At 45.7% G+C, this 24,396-nt stretch overlaps 1 protein-coding gene across 1 annotated transcript in view; it reads left to right on the top strand.

Annotated features, from left to right (window-relative positions):
* FGF13 (fibroblast growth factor 13) overlaps positions 1-24,396 on the top strand; it is a 445,977-nt gene that overhangs the window by 253,015 nt on the left and 168,566 nt on the right. The window contains exon 2 of the mRNA XM_049644371.1: positions 9,274-9,441. Within this exon, the coding sequence (XP_049500328.1) occupies positions 9,274-9,441 (168 nt within the window). The remainder of the gene's footprint in view (positions 1-9,273; positions 9,442-24,396) is intronic.

The raw sequence follows: 24,396 nt of genomic DNA, 5'->3' as shown, positions 1-24,396 counted from the left end.
TGCCCAAGAAAGGTCTTAAGATCAAAGGCTGAGGTTTCAGACTGTTGCTATAATAGCTATGACATCATTTTGTGAGGCTAACTGGAGTGCCTATACTAAGTTTTATTAAAAGCAAAGGCATGTCTCTAGCCTCAGACACACACGCACACACACACGCGCGCACACACACACACACACACACACACACACACACACACCAAGGCTGGCTGAACAAACATGCATCAGGCAGTGGGTTATATGGGAACCCTCCCCTTAGCTGATTGTGTCTGGAAAAAAAAGGCCACTGATTGAATGATGCCACTGACGCCCTATTTATGCACGGAGGGAGACGCAGAATTTGATGCCAAAGCTATGCCTGGAGTCCGTCTTGCAGCCATCTTTAAAGGCTGCCTAGAATTTCAGTCTCGAAGGCACTATGGCCAAAAGCACTCTGCCTTCAAAGCAAAGCGAGTGAGGCCAAATAAAAGTTTTCGATGGAGCCGGTCGCGATGAAACATCTTCAAGAAATTGCAGGTGTCATTCTGACAGAAATACCATTTGCAGTCAATTTACTACTCGGTGGGCGGCACGGCCATCTTTTCTTCTCCTGCGGGCCGTCCCCCCTACTTTGGTTCGAAAACCAAAATGAAGGTTGCGTGAAGCCTTGTGGAGGCCCACAAGACTTGTGGTGAACATGTTCTTGGGAAAGGCTCTTTCACGTTAACTTGGATTCAGCCTCAGGTAACACTGAGGGAGTGTACTTCACGCGTATGGAATACCTCTCCAGCGCTAGGTGTTGTGCCAGATGCTTCCACCCACATCGTCTCTTAATTCTTAAAACAGCCCCGCTAGGAGTTGAACACCGTGATTCGGTTAGGTCATCTGTAAAAGCTGGGAAATTGATGTGCCCGAGGTCATGGTAGGTAGGGGTGGCAGGGGTCTCTCGAGTCCAGAAGTCTTTCTTTTATCCCGTGGCGGGGTTCCCACAAATGCCGCCCAGATAGTTGTTTGGCCTCAGGAGAGAAGGGAACGCCCCCGTACTCAGTCCCAGTCACTGTTCTAGGTGCGTCCCAACTTTAAGGTGCGCAGCAGTCACCTCAGAATTTTCTGGAAAGACAGATTCTGATTCCATTGGTCTGAACTCGGCGAGGCTAAGAGCCTGCATTTCTAACAAGCTCCCATGCGATATCTGTGCTGTGGGGTCAGGGCCCTCCTTTAAGAACAGCTATCATCCCATTTTGCGGGTGAACAAAGGGGATACACGGCTTGCCCACGGTCACGCTGTGGAGACCACTTAACGGTCTCAGAGGCAGGGTTTGAAAACGGGACAGATGGATTGTAAGGCCTTTGCCAATACACCTTCTTGCACTCCCTGAGGCTTTTGGAATCTTCTCCTTGAGAGACCCATTTGTATTCCTTACTTAATTAAGGGGTCTAGCACTTGAAAGTCCTAGTTTCTTTACAGCCCTTCCTTCTTTGCTCAGGAAAGCATCTTTGCGGTTAATCGTGGTTGCACTTGGGCCTTTAATTTTTCTCTTGTTCCCTCAATCAGACACGTTGCTTTGCCACCCGAGCTGCACCTGAGAAACACCTGAGAAGCGTTTCAAGGTCTACCTACCAAGACCCGTACCCCACTCTGACACCAATTGAGTGAGAATCTCTGGGGGCGAGAATGTTCTAAAAGCTACCCAGGTGATTCTAATTCCGCAGCTAGGGTGGAGAACCCCTGAATTACGGGGTGCAAGGAAGCAATTTCTGGGAGGTGTAGCCCAAGTCCCTTAACTGTGCGATGTCATGAAAGAAGGACCAACATATTTAGCCAATCAGCAACAAAGCTCCCGATGAATTCTGGGCACCATTTCGTTCTGTGACTATTTTGTTCTTAGCCTGCACTGCGGTTGAGAGTGTAGCATGTGTAAAGTTTGAAACAGCTGTGTGGCCCCTGAGGATGAGGAACCTATAGGAGAGAAGCTGATGACGAGGGACCAGGGTGCAAGATGGAGCATCAAGGACTAGATTCAGGCCAGATACACATGTTCTCACCAGCCCAAGACAGTGACCTTGAGGGGTGCTAATAAGGATAGAGCTTAGTTTGACTCGATTCAGCAAAACTGGCTAGTGAGGTAGTCACATTGAAAAATAATGAGGGCGCCTGGGTCGCTCGGTTGAGCATCCGACTCTTGATTTCGGCTCAGGTCATGATCTCAGGGTTCATGGGATCGAGTCCCGCATCAGGCTCTGTGCTGACAGCGTGGAACCTGCTTGGGATTCTCTCTCTCTCTCTCTCTCTCTCTCTCTCTCTCTCTCTCTCCCTCCCTCCCTCCCTCCCTATCAAAATAAATACTTTTAAAAAAAGAATGAGGACACAGGGCAGGGGTGGATTCATGCTATGGCAGGGCTACGGACAAACCACCGTGTTGCTCAGGCCAGAGTGGAGCTGCTGTGTGGGGATGCCGTGTAGTTTTACACAGCGCATAGCCCACCCACACAGAGGTATGTGGCAACGCTGGGCTGAGATGTGGAAGGAAATGGCAAGAGTAAGACGATCAGGGGCCAGAGACCTCCTTCCGGGGGGGGGGGGGGGGGAGGACTTTTCACTGAGCGTAGTGCGGAAAGGCTTAAAATAGTCGTTCCCAACCCTAACGGTGCAGTTGGACCAGCTGAGGAGCTCGGGGACCTACCAGTGCTCCGGCCCCAGCCTGGAGATTCTAGCTTAATCGACCTGGTGTGGCACCATGGGTTTCTTAGTCTTTGAAAGTTTCCCAGGTCACGCTAATGGCCAACCACCGCCGAGAACCACTGGCTTAGATGGCGTTTGCACTGGGCCCGGGACAATGGAGACAGGCAGAGATGGCCGGGAGAGGCCCAACCAAGCAGCTGGGGCTGTCAGTCTCCACGTGTGATCCTCGCCCAGCAGCGTCAACAGCACGTAGGAACGGGTTAGGGGGTGGATACTCACGCTCCGGCCCAGACCGCCTCCATCAGAAACTCTGAGGGAGGGGCCCCCCCCGGCCGTGTCTTCACAAGCCTTCTGGGTGAGCGTGACAGGCGCTTCAGTTCTGCTGGGACTTCGGCGGGGTACATGGCAGGGCGGTGCAGTGGCACAAAGCTGGAGCACGGTCCTGCTCATACGCGCGCGCGTGCGCTTCGCATCGCAGCAGGGATCGAACGTGGGCATCCGTGCAGGTGTGCGGGACCTCTGACAGCACCCTCCGCTCCGCCGGTGCCGAACCCTTGCAGGATGCTGAGCGTCTCCAAGGGTCACAAAGGGACTTCCGGGATTGGCGCTCACTCTTTACAAAGAGGTTCGTAAACCAGAGGCGCTTTACCCATCATCATGTCCGGCGGTTCGCAGCTAAGGTTGATTTGGCCTTCATCCCGCTAGGGAGGGATGTTTGGCAGTATCTGAAGATCTTTTTGGTTGTCACCACTTGGCCGGGGGTGGGGGGATGCTACCGGCATGTAGCGGGTAGAGGCCAGGGATGCTGCTCAACATCCTTTGGTGCACAGAACAGCCTTTCAACACAGAGAATTTTCCAGCCGCAAATGACACAAGTGCCGATGTTGAGAAACTCTGGCCTGGTCCACACCACTCATTTTTGAAATGGGAAAGTTGAGGCTCAGAGGCAAAGTGGCATTCCACAGGTCCCCCAGAGAGTCAGTGACCTTATGCGTGCAAAGCATCGTAGGCCATTAGGGAAAGCAAAGATGATGCCAAAAGACATGGTTCTTGCCCTCTGGGAATTTACAGTCAAGTAAGTTGTGGAGGAAAGACATATATATGAAAATAATTTTCTGGGGCGCCTGGGTGGCTCAGTCAGTTAAGCATCTGAGTTCAGCTCAGGTCGTGATCTCGCAGTCCGTGAGTTCTAGCCCCGCGTCGGGCTCTGGGCTGACAGCTCGGAGCCCGGAGCCTGCTTCGGATTCTGTGTCTCCCTCTCTCTCAGCCCCTCCCCCGCCTGCACTCTGTCTCTCTCCCTCTCAAAAATAAATAAACATTAAAAAAAATTTTTTTTCAAGAAAATAATTACCAACCTACCTTTCCAGTAAAAGCCTATGATCATAACCAAAAAGCTGTCCCAAGACACGACAAGATAAATTTCCGACCAAGTAATACGGAAATCAAGAGTTAGAGTGAGCTGTTTACCGTAGCTTTGTGGGAAGCCTGCGTGAAGAAAGAGGGCATTCTCCATTTGATTAATGAGAATTCTTAAGCGTATGTATTACCAGTGAGGCGCTATGCTGGACCCCCCATATAGAGTGATAAATGAGACAAATAACGTGCCTGCTTCAGAGAGCTTGTCTTCTTGTGGGGAGAGTGAGACAAGACACACGCATCCATGCACACAGACACGCAGGCATACCTACGGGCATTTACAAATCGCAGATGTGACAAGTACAGACCTACCTAAGGCAGCGGAGAAGACATCTCCGAAGGGGTGACATTTAGGTAGAGCCCTGAAAGACATAAAGGGGGCGTCATAGTGAACGGCAAGGACAAGGCCTTGAGGCAGGAAAAAGCCTACCGTATCCCGGGTACTCGTGGAACAGCTAGCGTGAGTAAGAAGCGAAGAGGCAATAATGGAACTGAGGAGGTGGGAAGCCACGATGAGAGGGAGTCGGCATTTCGTTCTGCCGGGAAAAGAACAAATCGGCCTGAACAAGCAGAGTTTGGAGGAAGTCCTAATGGCGGTTGAGGGGGCTGAATGGAGACGGGGGAGGTTGCCAAGAAGGCAACTGAAATTTCTAGAAGCATTTTAAGTTGTTCTTGCGTCAGTATTCAAATCCATTCAGTGAATTACTTACTTAAGTTACTCGTGTACATTTAAGCCTGCCATCTTGATCGTGTCCACTGTGGCGGTAAAGCTTGAATATCATATACAGATAAGTGCATGATAGTTATCTGGAAGGCGAAATGGAGGTCCTGAGCTAACTCAGCCTGTGGCTCCAATTACTCCATTTTCTCCTCACCTTCTTTCTCATTATGTGAGGACATTTGCTAATGTGTATATTTGGCCACGCTTTCTGATTCATGGGGGTTTTTATGTATTTGCTTGTCGGAGTCACTAACATACGTGTAATGGCTTCGATGGGTAGCCCCAATCATTTCGTTTCTGTCGCCCTGGCGATCTCAGATCTGCTTTGATTTAAAATCATGTAGCATTAATTAAGTATGTTGAGTCATCTCTGGGAAGAGTTCACTTGAAAGCAAAACAACAACATCATCCAATAATTGAGGGCTTGTTAACGATTTCCAGCTTAAAGCCAGCAAGCCTTGTGAATTACAGTGGCCTGGTGAGGGGGCCAGGTGCCTGTGTGGCGTTGTCTAGTGTCCTAGGCTGTCTCTGGCGGCTTTCCCATCTTTGAATAAAGGAAGAAAAATTTGTTGGAGACAGGGGTAATCTTTTAAGCTAAGTCATACTAAAGATCCCAATCCCTTCTTAATATATCGCTAGTTATACAAAGCAGTCTTACTTTAGGTTTGCTGGTAAACACACTGGAATCCTGGCTTGTAGGCTGGGCTGTTCCAATGACTCTGCGACTTGTCTAGTTACTTCCCCTTCCTGAGTTTTATTTTCCTTATGTAATCGTCTCTAAAGAGATTTTGTTTGGAATAACATGGAGGATGACCTTGTAGTGTTTGTGATACTAGTAAATATTTGGGTAGTTGTTTCATGTAGCCAAAGTTGTATTTGTTGGTAAAAGTTATGGAGTAAAGCCACTGGATGTTTTGTCAACATAGGGATAAATGTTAACCTCTCCGATTAAAAACATATTTAAAAGGTGCATTGCATTGGGATCATTTTTTTTTATTTTATCAATAACTAAGTTTCGATATAGATTGCTGCTTTCTTTATGTCTAGTTTAAAATGGGAATACTGTATTTCTGTGAACATGAGTAGCTTAGGCCAGGTCATCAGGCTTAGACTTAAACTCCCTTCCCTTGCCGTGGCTGCTCCCTGCACCCTCCCCCCCGTCCTTGATCTTGGTGATTGCTGAGAGACATAGAGAGTGGGGATGGTTTAGTGACAATCCAGTCCTGCTGCTGGGAAACCAATTCTAGATGCAGGCTTGCCCACCTGAATGGTTAGTCAACAGAACACCTTTTATGACAGGCCCTAGTTCTTCCATAAATTGTGCTCCTAACTATCATCTCACCCCTAAGGTCACTTATTCTTGTCCCTTCCATGTCTGAGTATGCCACCTGCCAGTGTCTGTGTGTCTGGATGTGTGGATTTGCGTGCGTGCGCTCGTCTTCTCCCAACTTTCGGCCAGTCCTGTGGGACTTTGGAATTCCCGAGTAGGTGGGCTGGATGATCAAGGCCAAGGGCACTGGCTGTGTGTGTGCAATTTCCCGGCAGAGGCCCGCCCCTCGGTAGCTATGGTCATGGGGCTCAGCAACCTTTCTCAGAGCGCGGACCTCATGGTCCAGAGATCAACCAGGGGCCGCTCGTACCATCTTGAATTTCTGAAACTGGAGGAGGCTTTGTGTAAATCCGTTGTCTACCTCAGCACTGGAGTCATCTGTCTACCTCCAAGATTGGATAAATCTAACACTGGGGAGGGTAGCGGGAGTCATTGAATACATGTGGACAAATGGTTCAAATGAACAGAAGAAGTGGTTTTCAAAAGAGAGCGGTCATGTGCAAGAAGGAAATGCACTAGAAGGGGGAAAATGGCAGAAAACATTAGACTAAGCCAAGGAAAGAAGAATCGCATTCTTTTTTCCTGTTTTGATGAGCTGGCTTCTTCACGAGCCTCCTCTCCCTTTCATAGAGCTGATGCTCCGTGGAAACTTTGCATCCTTACCCCTTTTTTAAGAGAAATACAGTTAAGGTGCCCACCTGCCCTAGTGCTGGGGTCCTGTGGCAAGTCCCCTGTCCATCCTGTTGCTGTCATTGCACATACAGCCACTGTCCTACTTGAGGGAGCCCTGGGAATAAATGGATTTGATGTAATAGTTTTAATTTTTTATGCAGAATATCGTCAAGTTCAAAGATTTGATAGACCCGTGTGAGGTGTTGCCTGTACACCGTCACTTTTGCTAGATTGACTTTTTTTCTGTTTTGCCTGAATTGACTGATGTTTGGGGCATTGAGCAGAGACAGCCTGAGACCCAAAGCCGAGCCATTAACTCCCAGATGTTCACAATTTCCAAGGAAATGTTCTATGCCTGTGGTTATTACTCACATGGCTCCTTAAACGCTCTCATCTTGGCACCTTTTGCACTTGCTGAATTCAATCTGAAGGAAGAACAGGAGAGCGAGAATTTTGTGGAAAGCAATTATCTTGCACTTTTGTGACCTTCATGCTTTCCCATCGTGATGAATTTGGGGGCTGGTTCTTGTATCAGTCAGCATGTCGCTTTTATTAGAATTTTGTTGTATGTTACAGATAACCAGTTGTATCTAATTAAACAATAATGATGGCAGCGCAAGGCATTTTCTGGGAATTAATGACCAGCTGGGAAAAGCTGATGGCTGGAGAGTCAGCGAAAGGCCATTAGCTTCAGTCTGCCATTAATCTCCGGAAATGCCCATTTGTGACGTCATTGTTGGTACCGAAACATGATCGTGGGAGACAATATACTGATGTCTATCAAGTGCTTCTGAATGACAAGTTCCCCGTGTATTATCAAAAAGTTGTTGTCTTCTTCTCACTGCTCCAATTGTCTTTTGATCTTAAAACACGTCTCTCATGTACGGCGCATGAGAATGGAATTTCTCAGCTTCTGTATAATCATGGGAGTTTCTTTTTTTAAAGGGCTCCAAGTTTGGGAGGTTTCCTTTAAATATTTTGGGTGGTAAAACCAGAATCGGTCTTCAGCTGTGATGCTGGAATTTGATAAGTGTCTATATTATCATAACTATCTGCTCATAGCAGGAAATGGCTGCAAATGTTTTGAATAGCAGCTGTTGCTAGCAAAGATGTGCATTTCACAACGAGATTCTATGGAGTTATAGTCACATTCCTAGTAGATGAAGGGAACTCTCTGCCAGGAAAACTGTGAGGGTGTGCCTATACAATATTTTTGATTACTGCTGCTGAATGCTAGAGGAAAATAGAAAGAGAGCTGACTAAAATATTCATCACCTTCGTGCATAATTCAATGACTTATAAAGGAAGACAACAGTTCCACACACAAGCCATCTATCAAGAACTTGTTCTAAACTCATAATGCTAATTTGACAGTTTTGTTGGTTTTGATACCATTTTTACCCGAACATGAAAGTAAGTTCTTAAAGGTCATTAAAATCCCAGCCGGTAACAAGCCGGGAGCGTTTTGCCAAACACAGACGCTTCAGGTCCCACCTAATGTCAACCGTAGGCTGTTTGTAGTTTACAAACACCGCAGCATGATTCTCCCGATAGGAAGCTTGCTGGTGATACGGGTCCTTCTAAATGCATGCTAAGTGTATGCATTTGGGGGAGTAGAATGAGTCAGCCTGCCATTAATCACAGCTTTAGAGGCACTGACTCACTCCTGGCAAAATGGAATGGCCTCACTGGGAAGGGTGTGAAAGAGGAAAAAAAATCCACTCTGGGGTCAGTTCCCTGTTTCTGCCAACGCGGATCAAATTTGCACCCCCTTGGGTGGGCGGTTTGGGGGCTCGAGAATGCTGCAGTAGACCCCGTAAAAGCGGACCCCGTGTTTTTTTTTCCGGGAGAGGGCGCTAGACGTTCACGGTCTTGGCTTGGGAAATGCAGAAAGGGTCTGGAAAGAAAAGGGGAGCCGAGAGGGGCTTGGTGTATATCTAAGGCCAAAATTAGTGAACCGGCTCCTGGCCTTCCAGCTCCTCAACCAGGTAGGTCTTTGATCCAGATCCACTGTTGGTTGTCAGGCTCGCAACTGGAACCCCTTGTGTTCGTGAAGGGGTTCTGAAGGTCTGAAGAGTATTTGCAACAGCCCCGGTTCTCTTTGCAAATCAAAGGTTAAATAAAGCAGCGCCCTCGAATCTTCTGCCCGACCCGGTGTATGTTGCACTTGAAGCCAGCCAGGTTCTCCGAGGAAGGAAGCATAAAGGAATGCGCTGATATTTGGTGGACATCACCTGCAAATGTCTATGTTGTATCTGAACTCGAAACAGAGGGATGGGTAGTCGAGTCAGGGCTTTGTTATTTTCAAGCCAGCCCCTAAAAAAGAGCCACTAGCAAGCTGTTACACGGTTTTCTTTGCAACTTTTCTCAGGAATGTTGTTTCTTTAGTCTTCCCTGGGAGTAGATGTGATTTAAGACGTTCGCTGCTTTCTTGAAGCTCTAACTTGAGTTCATTTTGTTATGTGGTGACCACAGTTCTGGATGACGCCCCCCCTGGCACACAGGAATACATTATGTTACGGCAAGATTCCATCCAATCTGCGGAATTAAAGAAAAAAGAGTCCCCCTTTCGTGCTAAGTGTCACGAAATCTTCTGCTGCCCGCTGAAGCAAGTACACCACAAAGAAAACACAGAGCCCGAAGGTTTGTGCACGACGGACGTGTGTTTTGCTTGTTTTCTCTCGTTCTTCTTTCTTTCTCTCTCTTTTCTTTGACTGTGCATTGCCCCCCTGGTGTGCTGTATGTTGTTCGGCCCCTGACATGGTTAGGAGGCCCCTGGCTCGCCGGTGACTGTGTTATGCAGGCTCAGATGGGACGCTGTATAACACAGTCATCCCTGGCACAGCGCGCGGGCAGCCCCCTGCTTCTCGTAGCCCAAAGCGTTTTCCGCTGCTGTCCTGACATTGCCCCATTTTGGCTGCTGAAGTCGCTTGCTCCTGTAGCCAACATCTGGCCACGTCTGTTCCCATCACCTTGCATTCCTGAAACAGCAGTCGGCTGAGGAATGATGCTTCCAAAATGAAATCGTGAGAGGATTGTCCCAAATTTTCTAAGCCTCCTCCACTCCATACGGCTTCTGCATTGCGCTCGAAGAATGCTCATCATCTACTTAGTTTGCCATCGTGAAATGCATGCCTCAAGGAAACTATGAGTAGTTTGTTTTTCCTTTCAGCTCGAGTACAGGTTTGGAAAAGTCCACTTGCCGTAACGTAAACTGAGGTCAATAGCGTGTTCACCGCAATCCGTGCTACAAATCTCTCTCTAAAGTACCTCGTCGGTCTAGAAAGAGCATTCGCACCTTCCCCCACCCCCACCCCCACCCCAGGACATTTGAGAAGTGTCCTGTATGTTGCTAATTACTTACTGTGAAACAGCCTCTGTCCCCTGCACATCAGATACCAGTGATGCGGTTTCCGGGCGAACGACAACGAAAGTGACCAAAAAGTGCCCCTGTCCTTTGGCATACACTTGTGCGTAAATGGCTCTGGTGTGATTTCTAAAAGCGACTTTGTCCCTATTTCAAGTTGCCCTTTTGCAACATGGTGGGTCTCTCCCTTACAGCTGTCTTTCTGACCTAGAAAAAAAACACTGCCATGTGGTTCTGTTTAAAGTTTGGTGGGTAAAGGAAAGTACTCCAAATTGACTCGAGCCCACAGTTCTGGTACCAGTTCTTTACGCCTCAGAGTCTCCCTTCTCCTCGCTTCCAAATGGAGTTCTCCATGTTCATCGGCAAAAAAGGAGAAGTGTACGTTTTTCTGTGTTCGTTTGTATTTCAGCAATAGACTAGAGCATTTACGTTTGTTACTGCCCATACTGTGGTATCCAAGCTGTCTCCTTTGGGTAGGAGTTCTGATGTCAGCCCTTGCTCATCTGGAGATGTAAATGGTGACCCCTTTACAGTGAGTAAACGAAATCTTTTGGTGGTTTAGTACAGAAGATGCCAACTTGATCTTATGCTTCGATGAAACAAAAGCTTTCAACCAGTGACAATTACTTTACTATATACGATGCACTACAATATTTTCTGCTTTCTTTTCTCTAAAAGAAAGGAGTTTACAAGAGCCCGAAGGTTTGTGCACGACGGACGCGTGTTTTGCTTGTTTTCTCTCGTTCTTCTTTCTTTCTTTCTTTCTTACAAGTGTGTGTTTACAAGTATAAAACCAGTATCCATATGAGAGATCTACACCGTTTATTATATAATGATATACATTAAACATATATAATATAATGGAATATTCGTGTTACAGATGCTATACTGTTTTTCTAGTTGCACATCAGCCTGAAAAACCAATTTTGATTTGAGCAAGAAAAAGAAGCAAATTTAAGAAGCACCTGGTTAAATTCAGTCAAACAAGCAGTTAGAAACTTACTTCAAATTGTTTTAACAATACTCAGATTTAAGGAAAATACAGTTGCATAACTAAATTTACACCCCCATCCCTTTTCTTATTACATACGATTTTTCAGGCTCTGTGAATTTGCAAAATATCATCTGGAGCGTTATTGTGTTTACCGTTACGAATGTTTTCAGACATGAAGAATCCTTTAGAGAACGGGTAGCAGTTAAACTCCTTAGACAAGGTTTGGACAATTTTTAATCTGTCGTTTCATCCACACATTCAGTGGCTGCCACCGTGCTTAATATGACTGTCATTCTTTTACTTGTACGCTTTGATTTTCCTGATCTTGCCCTCCTCCAGGTCCCCTGGAATAGTGAAGCTAATATCTCCCTCCTCACTCCTGTGGGCGATGTGTAAATAGTATCAGACCCATTATAGGTTTTCTGGAATGACATTTGAATACTGTTTACAATTTTGCCGTACTCCCTTCAAACAAGGTCCCAGAAGTTAATGGCAGACCCAGACCTTGAAATGAAAACACTCTGTACAAATTAGCAGGGTCCCGAAGACCTTAGACGGGGACGAAAGCGATCGTGCTGTGGAAGAGATCTAGGATAAATCAGGAAACTATGCCAACAAATGAGCATGCTTACTTCACGTAGGATACCAAAGCTCGTCATTTCCAGGAGGTGGAGTGACCGCGGGTTTGGAAGGGCTCGGTGGTCATTCTGGAAGATGTTTGTTTTCGAGGCCGCAAAGTACAGTCATTAGTTTTCGCTTAAGGTTGCTATAACATGTTGTTACAGTTGGTAGAAACGAAAGGCCTCGTTAATACAAACAGAATCTCAGTTCCAAACTATATCCACACCTTGAAACATGTCAATATCGCGTGAAGCATTTTGAAGAGAGTTCCTCTCGTGGTATCTGTGCCAAAGCATGAGACCTTAATTGACCTTGGCTGTGGGTGCCCACCAGTCCCACCTCATGTGAAGGCAATGGACAGGATCTGTGCAATGCCAACCTTGGCAGTATGACCCCCTTCTAATGAGGTGGTTTTTCTATAAACCCTCAAGCGTGAAATGAAAACTTCTTTGAAACTTGAGAGGAAACTAAAAGTTTGAATGGGGTAAGTTTTGGAAATGATGAAACTAGGTCAAAGAGCTTTATGTCCGTTGTGATAAAGTTGCCATTAATTTTCTTCTTACTGAATCGATAGAAACCGACCAACTCTTTTTATGTTATTATAGGCCAAGTCTTGGTGTTTCTTTTGATTGGTGACGTCTTTGTGAGGGCCAGATTATTCTCATAGTTTATGAGCGCTTGAGATTTGGTACAGATCGTTTATTTACGGTTCACGGTCTTCTCTCTTTTAAAAGGTATTTTTGTATTGTGTCCAGGGACCTCAGAATGCACGTGAAATCATACATTGAAGGACGGAAATATCCCGCTGGCTTTTCAGGATACACTAAGGCCAAATTACACTTTGCCAAAACCAGGTTTCTATTTCTGAACAGCCCGTTCCAAAATAAGTTCTTTAATCTATTCCGAATGCTTGTGATTTTCAGTGATGTGATTATTTCCATAAAAACCACTTATGATGTAATCTTATGTGAGTACCGGAATTTGGCCGAAGACACACATACAAGTGTCTGAGCGTCTATCGTGGCTCAGTACCAACAACGCTCTGTTGTAAGAAAGCCACATGGAGAGGGGAGGTTATTACCAAAATCTTGTTTTCTTACTGTTCCAGGAGCCTTTTGGCAAGAGAAAATACAAGCCTTGTAGCTTTCTTCTTTCTTTCGTTGTCGCGCGTGCCAAAATGAAATCACTGATTTGGAGTAACTTTTGAAAGCCAGTCTATTATCCTCATAGCTGCTGCTTCCTAAATGCCAGTCATAGGGCTTTTACTGATGTTTGAAGGTTGTTCAAAAGAATCACACCAAGATACCCGGGCTTGCAAGGTGACACTGTTGAAAATCTACTGAGAAACATAAATCATGGATTTCCAGCCTTTGCTTTTAGGATTAACAATCCTGATTACAATAGTAAATTTGAAGGAGTTAACACAATACAGGAAGATGTTATGGAGCGCAGGGGTTTGTCACCCACCGTCTTTTAACCAAGCATTTGGCCTTTTTCTTACAGTCCTGCTTTCCTGTGATTTAAATATCTATATATTCCATCTCCCTCAGGACGTCTATAACCTTTTAATTCAGAGAGGCATCCAACCATAGTGACTTTGGTTGGAGGAGAAGAGAATCTGTGCTCCAGAGTGGTGATGAGGTGCGGCAGATTTTACCAACTAAAAGAAAGCCAAATGTTAAGGGGCCATATTTGTAACTAGTGCCAATGACTGCTACTCTCATGTTGCCTTGGTTTCTTTACACCAGAAAGAGAACATGATCCCATGGATATCATCAGTCTGGCCTCAGTGGGAGGGGAGGAGGAAGGGAGAAGAATATTAAGGAAACAGGCGAAGGGAAATGTCTTTATTTCCATCCTTAGCTTTTCTTCAACGTTGTTGTCTCCTGTCTTCCTCATTTTAATAATAATTAACCTTTTGAGAGCAATGGGTCTAATAGCATTTGGCTCACTCGTTTGATAAAAGACCAAGCAACCCCTGATGCTCGATACCTTGAAAACGTCTTGACTTTCAGAACGGATGTAACTGGGTTCCATATCCGTCCCCTTGAGGACGAGAATCGAAGGGATATTCCTCTTTTATTAGAGAAACATGGAGCCGTATGTTCGGGTGACTCTGAAGAGATACAAGACTTTATTCTTAATCTTTTCATTTCAAAATAACTATCACTTAGGGTCACCTTGCCTTTGATGTAGTACCTGCAGGATGACAAAACAGCACCGGAGAGTTTTCTTTGCTCATTGAAGCAAATGGCAGCTTAATTGCAGAGTCACAAGAAGGATTTCAAAACCGGTTCAAATTGAAGCCAAATTAAAGCCAGAAATCTGAAGGCCTTGGTGATTAGTAATGAATAAACACTATCCTCTCCCCAGAAAGTATTCAAATGTGTTCCTCTCTGTTGCATGTCAGCTAATTCTTTTTAAAAAAAAAATTTGTTTAACGTTTATCTATTATTGAGAGACAGAGACACACAGAGCATGAGCAGGGGAGAGGCCAAGAGATGGAAAGACCCAGAATCGGAAGCAGGCTCCAGGCTCGGAGCGGTCCGCGCAGAGCCCGACGCGGGGCTCGAACTCACGGACCCCGAGATCGTGACCCGAGCCGAAGTCGGACGCTTAACTGAGCCACCCGGGTGCCCCTCAGCTAATTCTTAATAGACAACTTATGTCCTAACGCATCAGGAAACTAGCAACGGCACATTCTCTCTTGGGTCCTATTTTCTAAAATTTTTTTTTTTTCAACGTTTTTTAATTTATTTTTGGGACAGAGAGAGACAGAGCATGAACGGGGGAGGGGCAGAGAGAGAGGGAGACACAGAATCGGAAACAGGCTCCAGGCTCCGAGCCATCAGCCCAGAGCCTGACGCGGGGCTCGAACTCACGGACCGTGAGATCGTGACCTGGCTGAAGTCGGACGCTTAACCGACTGCGCCACCCAGGCGCCCCTCTCTTGGGTCCTATTTTCCACCTATGGCAGCAAACACGAAATCCAGTCATATTTGGGGAGATAGTCTCTTCTCTCTGGAAAACTCATAATTTGATCAAGGAAGTATACTTAACAGCCAGTAATTCAGTTTCAGGCCAGGATGGGCATTTATTATTCTCTTTTTAGTCATACACATCTAAACTCCATCTCCAGGCTGGCCTTTACAGTAGAAACTAACAACCATTCATTTCTAGAAAAGATGACTCACTTTCTAAAGCAACAGGCCTCCTTTCTTACTTGAGCCTAGGTGTTTCCATCGAGCTGGCGGTGACGTTTTCCTGAGAAGAAGTGGTCTCTCCTTTACAATTCTCTTGGCTGAGGTTTTCCTTGGTTAATATTGAAGGCAAATATTTCCCATGCGAAGCCAACACTGATGACCCGTTTCAAGTTTTTTGTGGTTTTTTTTTTTAATGTTTAAAATAACACCACCCTGGGAGAACGCTCTGAGTGGTTTATTGGCCGAATAACAGTGTATGGTGATGATTTTAATTAAAAAAAATAAAGTGAAAATCCAAGTGCCGATACTTGAAACCATTATCCGTCCATTGGGGATTGTTTCTGAGGGTCTGATCCCTCAGCGACTCCTCGTTGTTGTTTTCTTTTTCTCTTCACAGCCAGTTGATAAGCCACGTAAGAAAATAATGCCATTCTGACCCAGCATGATAGGAGCCAGGTAGGCTGTGTTCCTTGTCCGAAAAGGCATGGCCTGAATGACTTTTAGCTGTTTGCCCAAATCCAGCTCAACCCTAATGTGTGGAGGTCTCCCTGTATTAAGGGGACACACGGGAACGTGCCGCTGTCTCTGCTTCAATTGTCACCTCGTCTTTTGTTTTCAGTGATAACTTGATGGCCTGGTTGAAGAGAATGCGGGGACTAATTATACTCTCTTTCACATGTTCTTCAATAATTAGCTGATGGATATTTTCCAAATGATGTTTCCCGAAACACTGATCGTGCATCTCTGTGAAAAGACAGATTCTGTGGTCAAATACATATTTCCCAAATTCCACGCCACTCGTAGAGGGTCTGAATTTATCAGAAGAGAATGTGAAAGGTTTTGAGGAGTCTTACAGATCAGGAATCTTGCTTTGAGCGATTCAGTGGCGAACATCTTCCAGCTACCAAACACGGTTTGTTCGTAACATCTATCCATGTCCCCAAAACACACTTCGGGGAGCATCGTGCTGGGCATCAGTGTATTCCTCGTCAAAGCTAGGCTTTGACGAGGAATACACTTCAGAAAATGAATGGTGGCCCCCACCCACTGTCTTTAGGGAAGTGCTCCTCAAAGTGTGGTTCGTGGATCAGTGCTGGGTCTGAAATTATGCCTTCCAAGTCAGTGATGAGATAAGGAGCTTGTGCCAGAATGTAAATCCACGCCCTTCTTTCTTCATCAAGAGAGCCTTACTGTCTTGCTGTGGAAAAACAGTGTCAGCTGAAGGAAAGAAAAAGTGTGCTTAGTGGCAGAGTTCACAGATCAGCGCTAAGTCTGCAGACCATACTTTGAGTGACGCTGCTTCAGATCACTTCGATGACTCTCAACCTTGCTACACACTGGAATCACCTGAGGACCTTTGAAATAATATTGATGCCTGAGTCCAACACCAGACCAAAACCAACCACCTGAGCAACAACTTGTCCAGACGAAAACCCTGCAAAATCTCTTGCGGCAGAGGTAGTGTTTCAAAAGCTCCCCAGGTGATTCTAATGTGCTAACAGCGTTGGGATCACTGCCTTGGGAAAAAATCACCTTGGCATAAGGTCTGGTGTGTGACGTCAACGTCAATTCGGCATTCTTATCATGCTGATTGCATGGGCCTCTTTAGGAGGTGCCCTGTGATGAGAGGGCAATGCTGGACAGGCAGCACTTATATGACCTTTAGAACTCATGGCCATGTAAGGTAGCCATCATTCCCAACACACACGCATGCACACACATGCGTACACACTCTCACACACACACACACACACACACACACACACACAGACACCCCTTTCCGTTGATTGTTTCCTTTGCTGTACCTTTTGTTTTTATGAAGCCCCAAGAGTTTCTTTTTGCTTTTGTTTCCTTTGCCTCAGGAGACATACCTAGTAAGAAGTTGCTTCAGCTGATGTCAAAGAGATTACTGCCTGTGTCCTCCTCTAGGACGTTAACCGTGTCCCGTCTCACATCTAGATCTTTCATCCATTTTGAATTTATGTTTGTGCGTGGTGTAAGAAAGTGGTCCGGTTTCACTCTTTTGCACGTTGCCGCCCCGTCTTCCCAACACGTTTGTTGAAGAGACGGTCTTTTTTGTCCGCTGGATATTCTTTGTTACTTTGTCGAAGATTAGTTGACCATATGGTTGTGGGTTCACTTCTGGGTTTTCTGTGTGGTCTGTTGGTCTATGTGTCTATTTTTATGCCAGTACCATATTGTCTTGGTCACTAGAACTTTGCGATATAACTTGAAGTCTGGAATTGTGATGCCTCCAGCTTTGCTTTGCCTTTTCAAGGTTGCTCTGACTATCCGGGGTCTTTTGTGGTCCCATACAAATTTTAGGATTGTTTGTTCTAGCTCTGTGCAGAATGCTGGTGTTATTTTGATAGGGATTGCATTCAATGTGTAGATTGCTTTGGGTAGTGTAGACATTTTAACAACGTTTGTTCTTCCAATCCATGAGCATGGAATGCTTTTCCATTTCTTTGTGTCATCTTTAATTACCTTCATCAGCGTTTTATAGTTTTCAGAGTACAGATCTTTCACCTCTTTGGTTAGGTTTATTCCTAGGTGTCTTATGGTTTTTGGTGCACTTGTACATGGGATTGATTCCTTGATTTCTTTATGCTGCTTCATTATTGGCACACACCCCTTCCTGAAGTTTTCCTGCCTCTGCTGCTCTGTGCTTTTAGAGAAATAATCAGCCTTCTCCATAGGAGCGTGGTAATCTGCCACCTTGTGACCAACCTCCTTTCTTGCAAGCAATTGCTGCAACACGTGTCTTCTCAAACTATGATCCAGCTTGCAAATGTGGGTGGAAGAGTTCCTCGGGACCACGTATGTGTGTACTTGAAGAAGAAGATGGAGAAGGAGAAGAGTGTGCAAACATGCCAGGAACGTACTACTGTTTCTTCGCTCGATTGCTCCCGCTCCAGGGTGAGATTGCAAAATTTGGCTCAAACTGCTCATGACCTGGGTGTCTGTCCCTGAGTTACACCCGAGGCTGTCGTGATTGTAGCATTGCCCTCTTATCACGTACACACCAGCTACCACGGCATCAAATTAGTACAGCAGCACGTATGGGAGACTGACTTTGATACGATTGGGACACTTTAATTGCTATCCATGATTCTAAATCGTTCCTAGCACCGTATATTACACTGGTTCAGGTATTCATTTATTATACTCTACAGCATTTCTTAGCGTGCTCGAGAATACACAGCTTGAATAATGCCCGCGGGAAAGTGTGGAACAAGAGGTATAACATCCTGCATTTTATCAACACTTACCCTTGTCTTGCTTCACAGCTGATATCCGCACTCACTCCAACACATCAAAATCACATGTCCACTTCCAGCCATGTGCTAGCATATTTCTACTTACGAGCCCCAGCTATTTTAAGATATATATTCTTGGAATGGCTCCAGGTCAATCTTCAAGTCCATCCAGCTTTGGAAGTGACAAGTGTACATTGGCTGAAAGTCCAGATCTCCCGCGGAGGAAGGGGAAGAACACGGATCCACGTAGCTGCCTCTCTCTACAGTGAGAACACTGTGCAAAGCAACCTTAGAGCCATGATCACAAAATCCCTGTAAGGTAGGGCTGCTACCAACATTTGACAGATGCCCAAACAAAGATACAGGAAGTTTAAGTCACTTCCCTAATAAATGACAGGACTTGATTTGAACCTGGTTTTTCTGGCCTCTGAGGCCCATGCTTTTTCCCTCCGTGGCCTCTCCATATACCCAGTTTCCCCCCTCTTGCCTTCTACATGAGTTTATTGTCTAACAGCAATTTTAGCGCAGAAGAGATCTGTTAGGTTGAAAGGAATGAAATGCTGTCCACACTCCATTCTCAATCTGTGCTATGAAAAGGAGCTGCCGTAAGTAGAAGGGACTCAGGAGGTAGTTGTTAGTTCTGTGGGCCTGGAGTTGGATGTAGTGAAACACTCAAAGGTAGGAGGTGAAATGCCCCTTACCTTCAAGGGGGTGATGACTTTGTCTAGGACACACACACACACACACACACACACGCACAAAACCAGTATAATGATTGGCGAATAGCTAAATTCAGTTAGAATGCAATAAAACTGTCCTTAGATAAAAAACATAAACAGGATGGGGTGCCTAGGTGGCTCTGTCGGTTAAGTGTCTGGCTCTTGGTTTCGGCTCAGGTCATGATCTCACAGTTTGTGAGTTTGAGCCCCGCGTCAGGCTCTGCGCTGACAGCGTGGAGCCTGTGCTTGGGATTCTGTCTCTCTCCCTCTCTCTCTCTGCCCCCCCCCCCCACTCTCTCTGTGTCTTTCTCAAAATAAAAAATAAACTTTAAAAGATTTTTTGAAAAAACATAAACACATAAACAGGTTACTTGCCTAATCTCCTTTCTTTAAGCCAGGAGCCACTCCTCCCCTATAATGCTAGAACTGAGGAAAGATGTCATTTCTAATTACTAAAGAGCTGATTCTGCTGCTGAATGTTTTCTCGGCTCAAGAAAATTGCCACCAGTGACAGAAATGTTATTAAGACTTGCTCTGAGCATTTCCATAAGATTAGGTGTTACCTAGAGGTCCGGATATTAGCATTGAATTCTCTTTCATCACTTGCTGGAGCCCCACTTTCTAGCCTAAGGTAAAGGATAATAAAAATAGTAATTGACAATTAAGCAGAATTTACTACGTGCCAAGCATTTTTACCTAACGCTGCCTTGATTCTCGTAACAGTCCTTGGAGGCAAGTAGGTATTGTTTTCCCGCCATGTTATGGATGAGGACACTAAGAGTCAGATTAAGGGAAGTAACTTGTCCAGTGTCGCCTTGCGCCTGCTCTCAGAGGAACAATAGATTAAAAAGGTGGCATGTTCTCCAAAGAGGAACACCCAGATGTCACATGAAAATGTTGGCAGGGCAAATTCCCATCAAATTTGACTTGGTCAGAATGCTTTCCACGCTGTAGCATCAGAGTTGAGATTTATTCACTGTGCTGATATACATTTATTTAGCTGTGGGCCGGGTCTTCATCACCTCAGGCCACCTCATCTTCCACCTCAAGACATCATCTCACAAAACAGCCGTTGACCCAAATCCCTGGATGATGAAACCTTCATTACAAAGCGAGAACCGACTTAAGGCGCGTGACCAAAAAGCCCCGCCAAACCGGGTTGGATCCTTGTCAAGATACTGTTCTGTGTGACCTTCACGAGGAGCCAGGTTGCGTGAAATGGCCCGTTGCCCTCCAGAAGCATGAAGAAGGAGGTCTCGGGAGTTCGTGTGGCACATTCGGTGCGGGACGTTGTATATCGTGCTCTGGTTAGATGCTTAGCTATCAATGTTCAGCATCTTTTATGCACCAGGCACTTCAGGTTTATTATTGCTAATGTTCCCGACCCATGAGGTAGGCGTCATCCATCTTGAAGGACGCAGTGGGGAAACTGGAGTGTAAAGATACGAAATAACTTGCTCAAAGTCATACGACTAATAAGTGTCTTCATGGGGATTTGAAGCCAAGTCTGGTCTCTCTGGTCGCTCTCAAGCCTGGTTGGTCTCTTCTACGTTGTGCTGCCTCAGCTTGTCCCATACCCTGACACCTGCCACCCCCTTTCGGGTGCAAGGCATGAGAGGAGAGCTCAGCACCGTCCTTTCCACTGCTGGTGACACGTGCTGTTTGGAAGAAAACCGTAGAACTGTCTTTAACCTCTCGGCAGCGTTCACTTACCCAGTGCCTCAATCAGGAGAGTTCTTGTGCATTCCCCCACAGCCCGCTTTGAATGCTGGTACAAGCAGTAGGCCGAGGGCTAAACAAAGCAGCGTCCTCAAGATTTGTCATATGTTTCTTGTTCTTAATTCTTTTTTTTTTTTTTGGAAATGTCAATGCCGTTATTTCTTTGAATTTGGGTAATCTATGGCTATATTCCCTATGCTATGCTTTTCAACCCCATGACTTGTTTACTTATTTATTTTTATCGAAGTATAGTTGAGACACAATGTTACATTAGCTTCAGGTGTACAACATAGGGATGCGACCGCTCTGTGCGTTATGTTGTGCTCCCCACAAGTGTAGCTACCGTGTGTTAACCACGCAACGCTATTATACTACCATTGAATTTGTCGCATGCTTTTGTCCTTTGTTCCCTATATCAACATCTGCTAACTGGAGGTCATTCTCCCTGTAGTCCTTCCTTACATAAAATAATACTTCAAAGCCATGGTTTTCCTCATGGAGCTGCTGGACCTTAAAGCAGCCTTAACTGGCTCTGCCATGAGCCACCTCCCCAAGGAAAGAGAGGAGGTTCCATTCTGACGCTGGATTTTTGTGACCACCTGGGAGTGGAATGATCTCATGCACCAAAGTTGGCCCCCTTTTTAAGGTGGTCCATCTGCAAATAGAGGGCAGTGATAAGGGCAGATGTGTCTGTAATGGAGTGATTTGCTCCTGCTGTCCCTCTCCCCTGGTGTGGGCACAGGGGACTTCCCTGGATCAGACACCTGCCATTGTCCTTACGGTGGCACCTTGGGCTTTGCCCCTTCCGGAAACACAGCACACTGGGACAGGTGAAATGTGCCCCTCGTGGTTGCTAGTTGCCACGCAAAGGTGCGAACACACTCCCACGCGTGTATGCAGATCACTAGTTAAAATTGTGTCTTGAGAAAGACACGGACAAACAGGAGAGTCCACATGGTCCCTCCGCTGGAGCCCCTTCTGGGAGCCAGCCAGCCAGCCCAGCTGTGCACAGCCTCATCACAGACTCAAGCAGCCCATTCAGACGGTGAGGTCGGCTGCCTAGCAAGCTGCCTCAGGCTGTGAACAAAATCTCCTTCTGTCCATGCAAGAAGGAAGGAACAAAGGGCATTTGAAAACATAGGGGCAATAGACACTGCCAACCAGTGGCTTTTCTCTTTTGTTCCCTCTTCTGGCACTTTTCCTCTATAATCACTTGATTTTTCTCTGAGAAGATAGCATTTCGGATCCGTGTTAGAAGGTTCATGAACTGAGTCAGTAAATTTCTCATTGACATGCATCGTTAGCTGTTCACTTAGGGGATAATTGGCTAAACATACCCAGAATATTTACTGAGGGAGGAAAACGGAGTCCCCTAAGCCAATCAGGATAGTTTGGGAACCTTTTATTCTGGTGCAGCTTTTTCTTTGGGAGCAGTTACTGGTGTTTTAAAAGAGATCTATCTCCCTTCCCGATTAGGACTCCATTTAAACATACATCTTGATTTCATCCCTACTGAATAGAGCTTTATTAAGTAGATGCCACAGGCATAGCACGGTGTCCATCCACAATAAATACCCAATAAACATCTCTCATTAGCTACCTCGTCAAATAGCAAATTTTGATATCCTGAGTTCACCCGGCCATTTGCCTTAATTCTGGGCAGCAAGTGACTTATAGCACTTCTGGTCACCATTAGCAGAATTGATGTCTTTGCCAACAGAAACTTACTGTCTTACAGGGGCGCCTGGGTGGCTCAGTTGGTTAAGCGTCCGACTTCGGCTCAGATCAATGATCTCATGGCTCGTGAGTTTACGCCCCACATCGGGCTCTCTGCTGTCAGTGCAGAGCCCGCTTTGGTTCCTGTCTCCCTCTCTCTCTGCACCTCCCCAGCTCGTGCTCTCTCTCATCTCAAAAAAAAAAAAAAAAAAAATCAAAAAAACTTTAAAGAAACTTATTGTCCTGTGGAAGCTAGGCATTTAGCTGGTTTCTAGGCATGGCATTGAATAGGGGCACTGCCTCTGCCCTCAAGGAGGAAAGACTGGAAGGAAGGGAAAGACTTTGAACTAGTCTATCAGTTTGGCTCTTTGTGTTTTAAGTCACCCTAAAATATAGTGGCTTCAAACCGGAACAGTTTTATTCTTTCTCGTAGTCTATGGGTTGGCTAGATCTGCTGTAGGTCAGGTATAGGTTCTACTGACCTAGACTGAGTTTATTCATACGTTCGCTGGTGAGTCAGGATGGTTCTGACTGTTCTAGGATGGGCTTGCCGAGGACAACTCAGCTCTCCTCCACAGGTTTCCAAATGAAGTCCCATGAATCCATTTGTATGTTCCCTTCATGTATTCATTTAGCACTTAATGAGCAAGTGTTGCGTATCAGAAACGACAGGATCCTGCCTTCAAATTGCTCAGGAGTGAGTTCCAGGTGGGTGGCGCACATTTAAGACTTGCCAGCCTGTGGAGGGTATTAAAACCACAAGAGCAGAGGAGATCACCTAGGGCGGGACAAGAGGCAGAGAAGCGAGCCCTGGGGCACGCCAGTATTTTAAGGTGCTGTAGGAGAGAAGGGACTCGTCAGAAGCGAAAGAAGGAAAGCAAGGAGAATGAGGTGCTGAGGAAGCCAAGGCAGGACTGAGCTTTAGGGACTAGGGATAGATCAGTGGGCAGAATGCAGTGCGGACTTACTGATTTATCGCAAGCCTCTTACGTAGCCCTTTTAACACCTGCACTTTGTGGCTCAATTCATTTCAATATAGAACAGGTGTCTCTCCACTTCTCTCACTGGAATAAATGCTGGCCTAAATCACTGGAGCGCGCGCGCTTGGTGAGAATGACCCCCGATAGGATGGAGTGATGAGGAATCACGTGGTACCTGTTATTCTTTAGTGGTAGGTCTTTGTAGAGACGTCATTGATTTTTCTTCTCCATAATGCATCTGAAGTTTTAAGTCTTTGCCAAGACTGATTTATTCTTTTCTTGTTTGTCCTTTTTAACATAGTTAAGCTCGCTCGATACTTTTTAATAGCCTAAAAATATTGGACCGCTGGGAATTCAAATTAAAAGTAATTGCCTCTTGAGTTCAGTATTTAAAAACGGACATACTTTGGAGTTGTATTAATATGCTGCAATCAAGGATGACATTACGTGAGTTTCCAATAAAGCAAGTTTTCTGCCAACTTTACAAATGTGTGCTTTTGCTAGACTATGGAAATTGATTCCTTGTCTAGCAGTGAAGGTTTCTGGCTGAATCAAAGAGGTAGTGTTTAAAAAGAACAAATACACCTAGGGTTTGCGAATTTGGATCCCAAGGAAATGTTAATTTTCCGTGCAAAACTGGATGGCGGTTTTCTGTACAGGGTGTCCCCTTGTCCAAGGTCAAATAACTCTTCCTTAGCGGCCTCCAGGGAGTCAAAAGAAGCTTCATGGTTTCAGGATGAGAAAATAAAAAAGTAAAGTAATTAGCTTTTTGTAGTGCAAGCTGGCCCGAAAGGTTTTTAGGGGAAAATTCTTGAAGGAAGCCTTGTACTTGGATCACCCCTGATGAAGACGACAGGAGGCTGCTGCTACCCATTTCTAAACTAAGACCAGAGCCTACAGCTGCCAGACCCTTTGTGTTTGGTACTCTTTTTACGAAGACCAGAAAATGTCATTGTAGAAAACACTGCATTCGTGCACATACCCCTGACAACATTCAATTTTATCCTTCGCCTATCCAG

The sequence above is a fragment of the Panthera uncia genome, chromosome X (assembly GCF_023721935.1).
Source record: "Panthera uncia isolate 11264 chromosome X, Puncia_PCG_1.0, whole genome shotgun sequence".
Classification (NCBI taxonomy): Eukaryota; Metazoa; Chordata; class Mammalia; order Carnivora; family Felidae; genus Panthera; species Panthera uncia.
The sequence above is the reverse complement of the archived record's forward strand: the minus strand, read 5'-3'. Positions and strand labels throughout refer to the sequence as shown.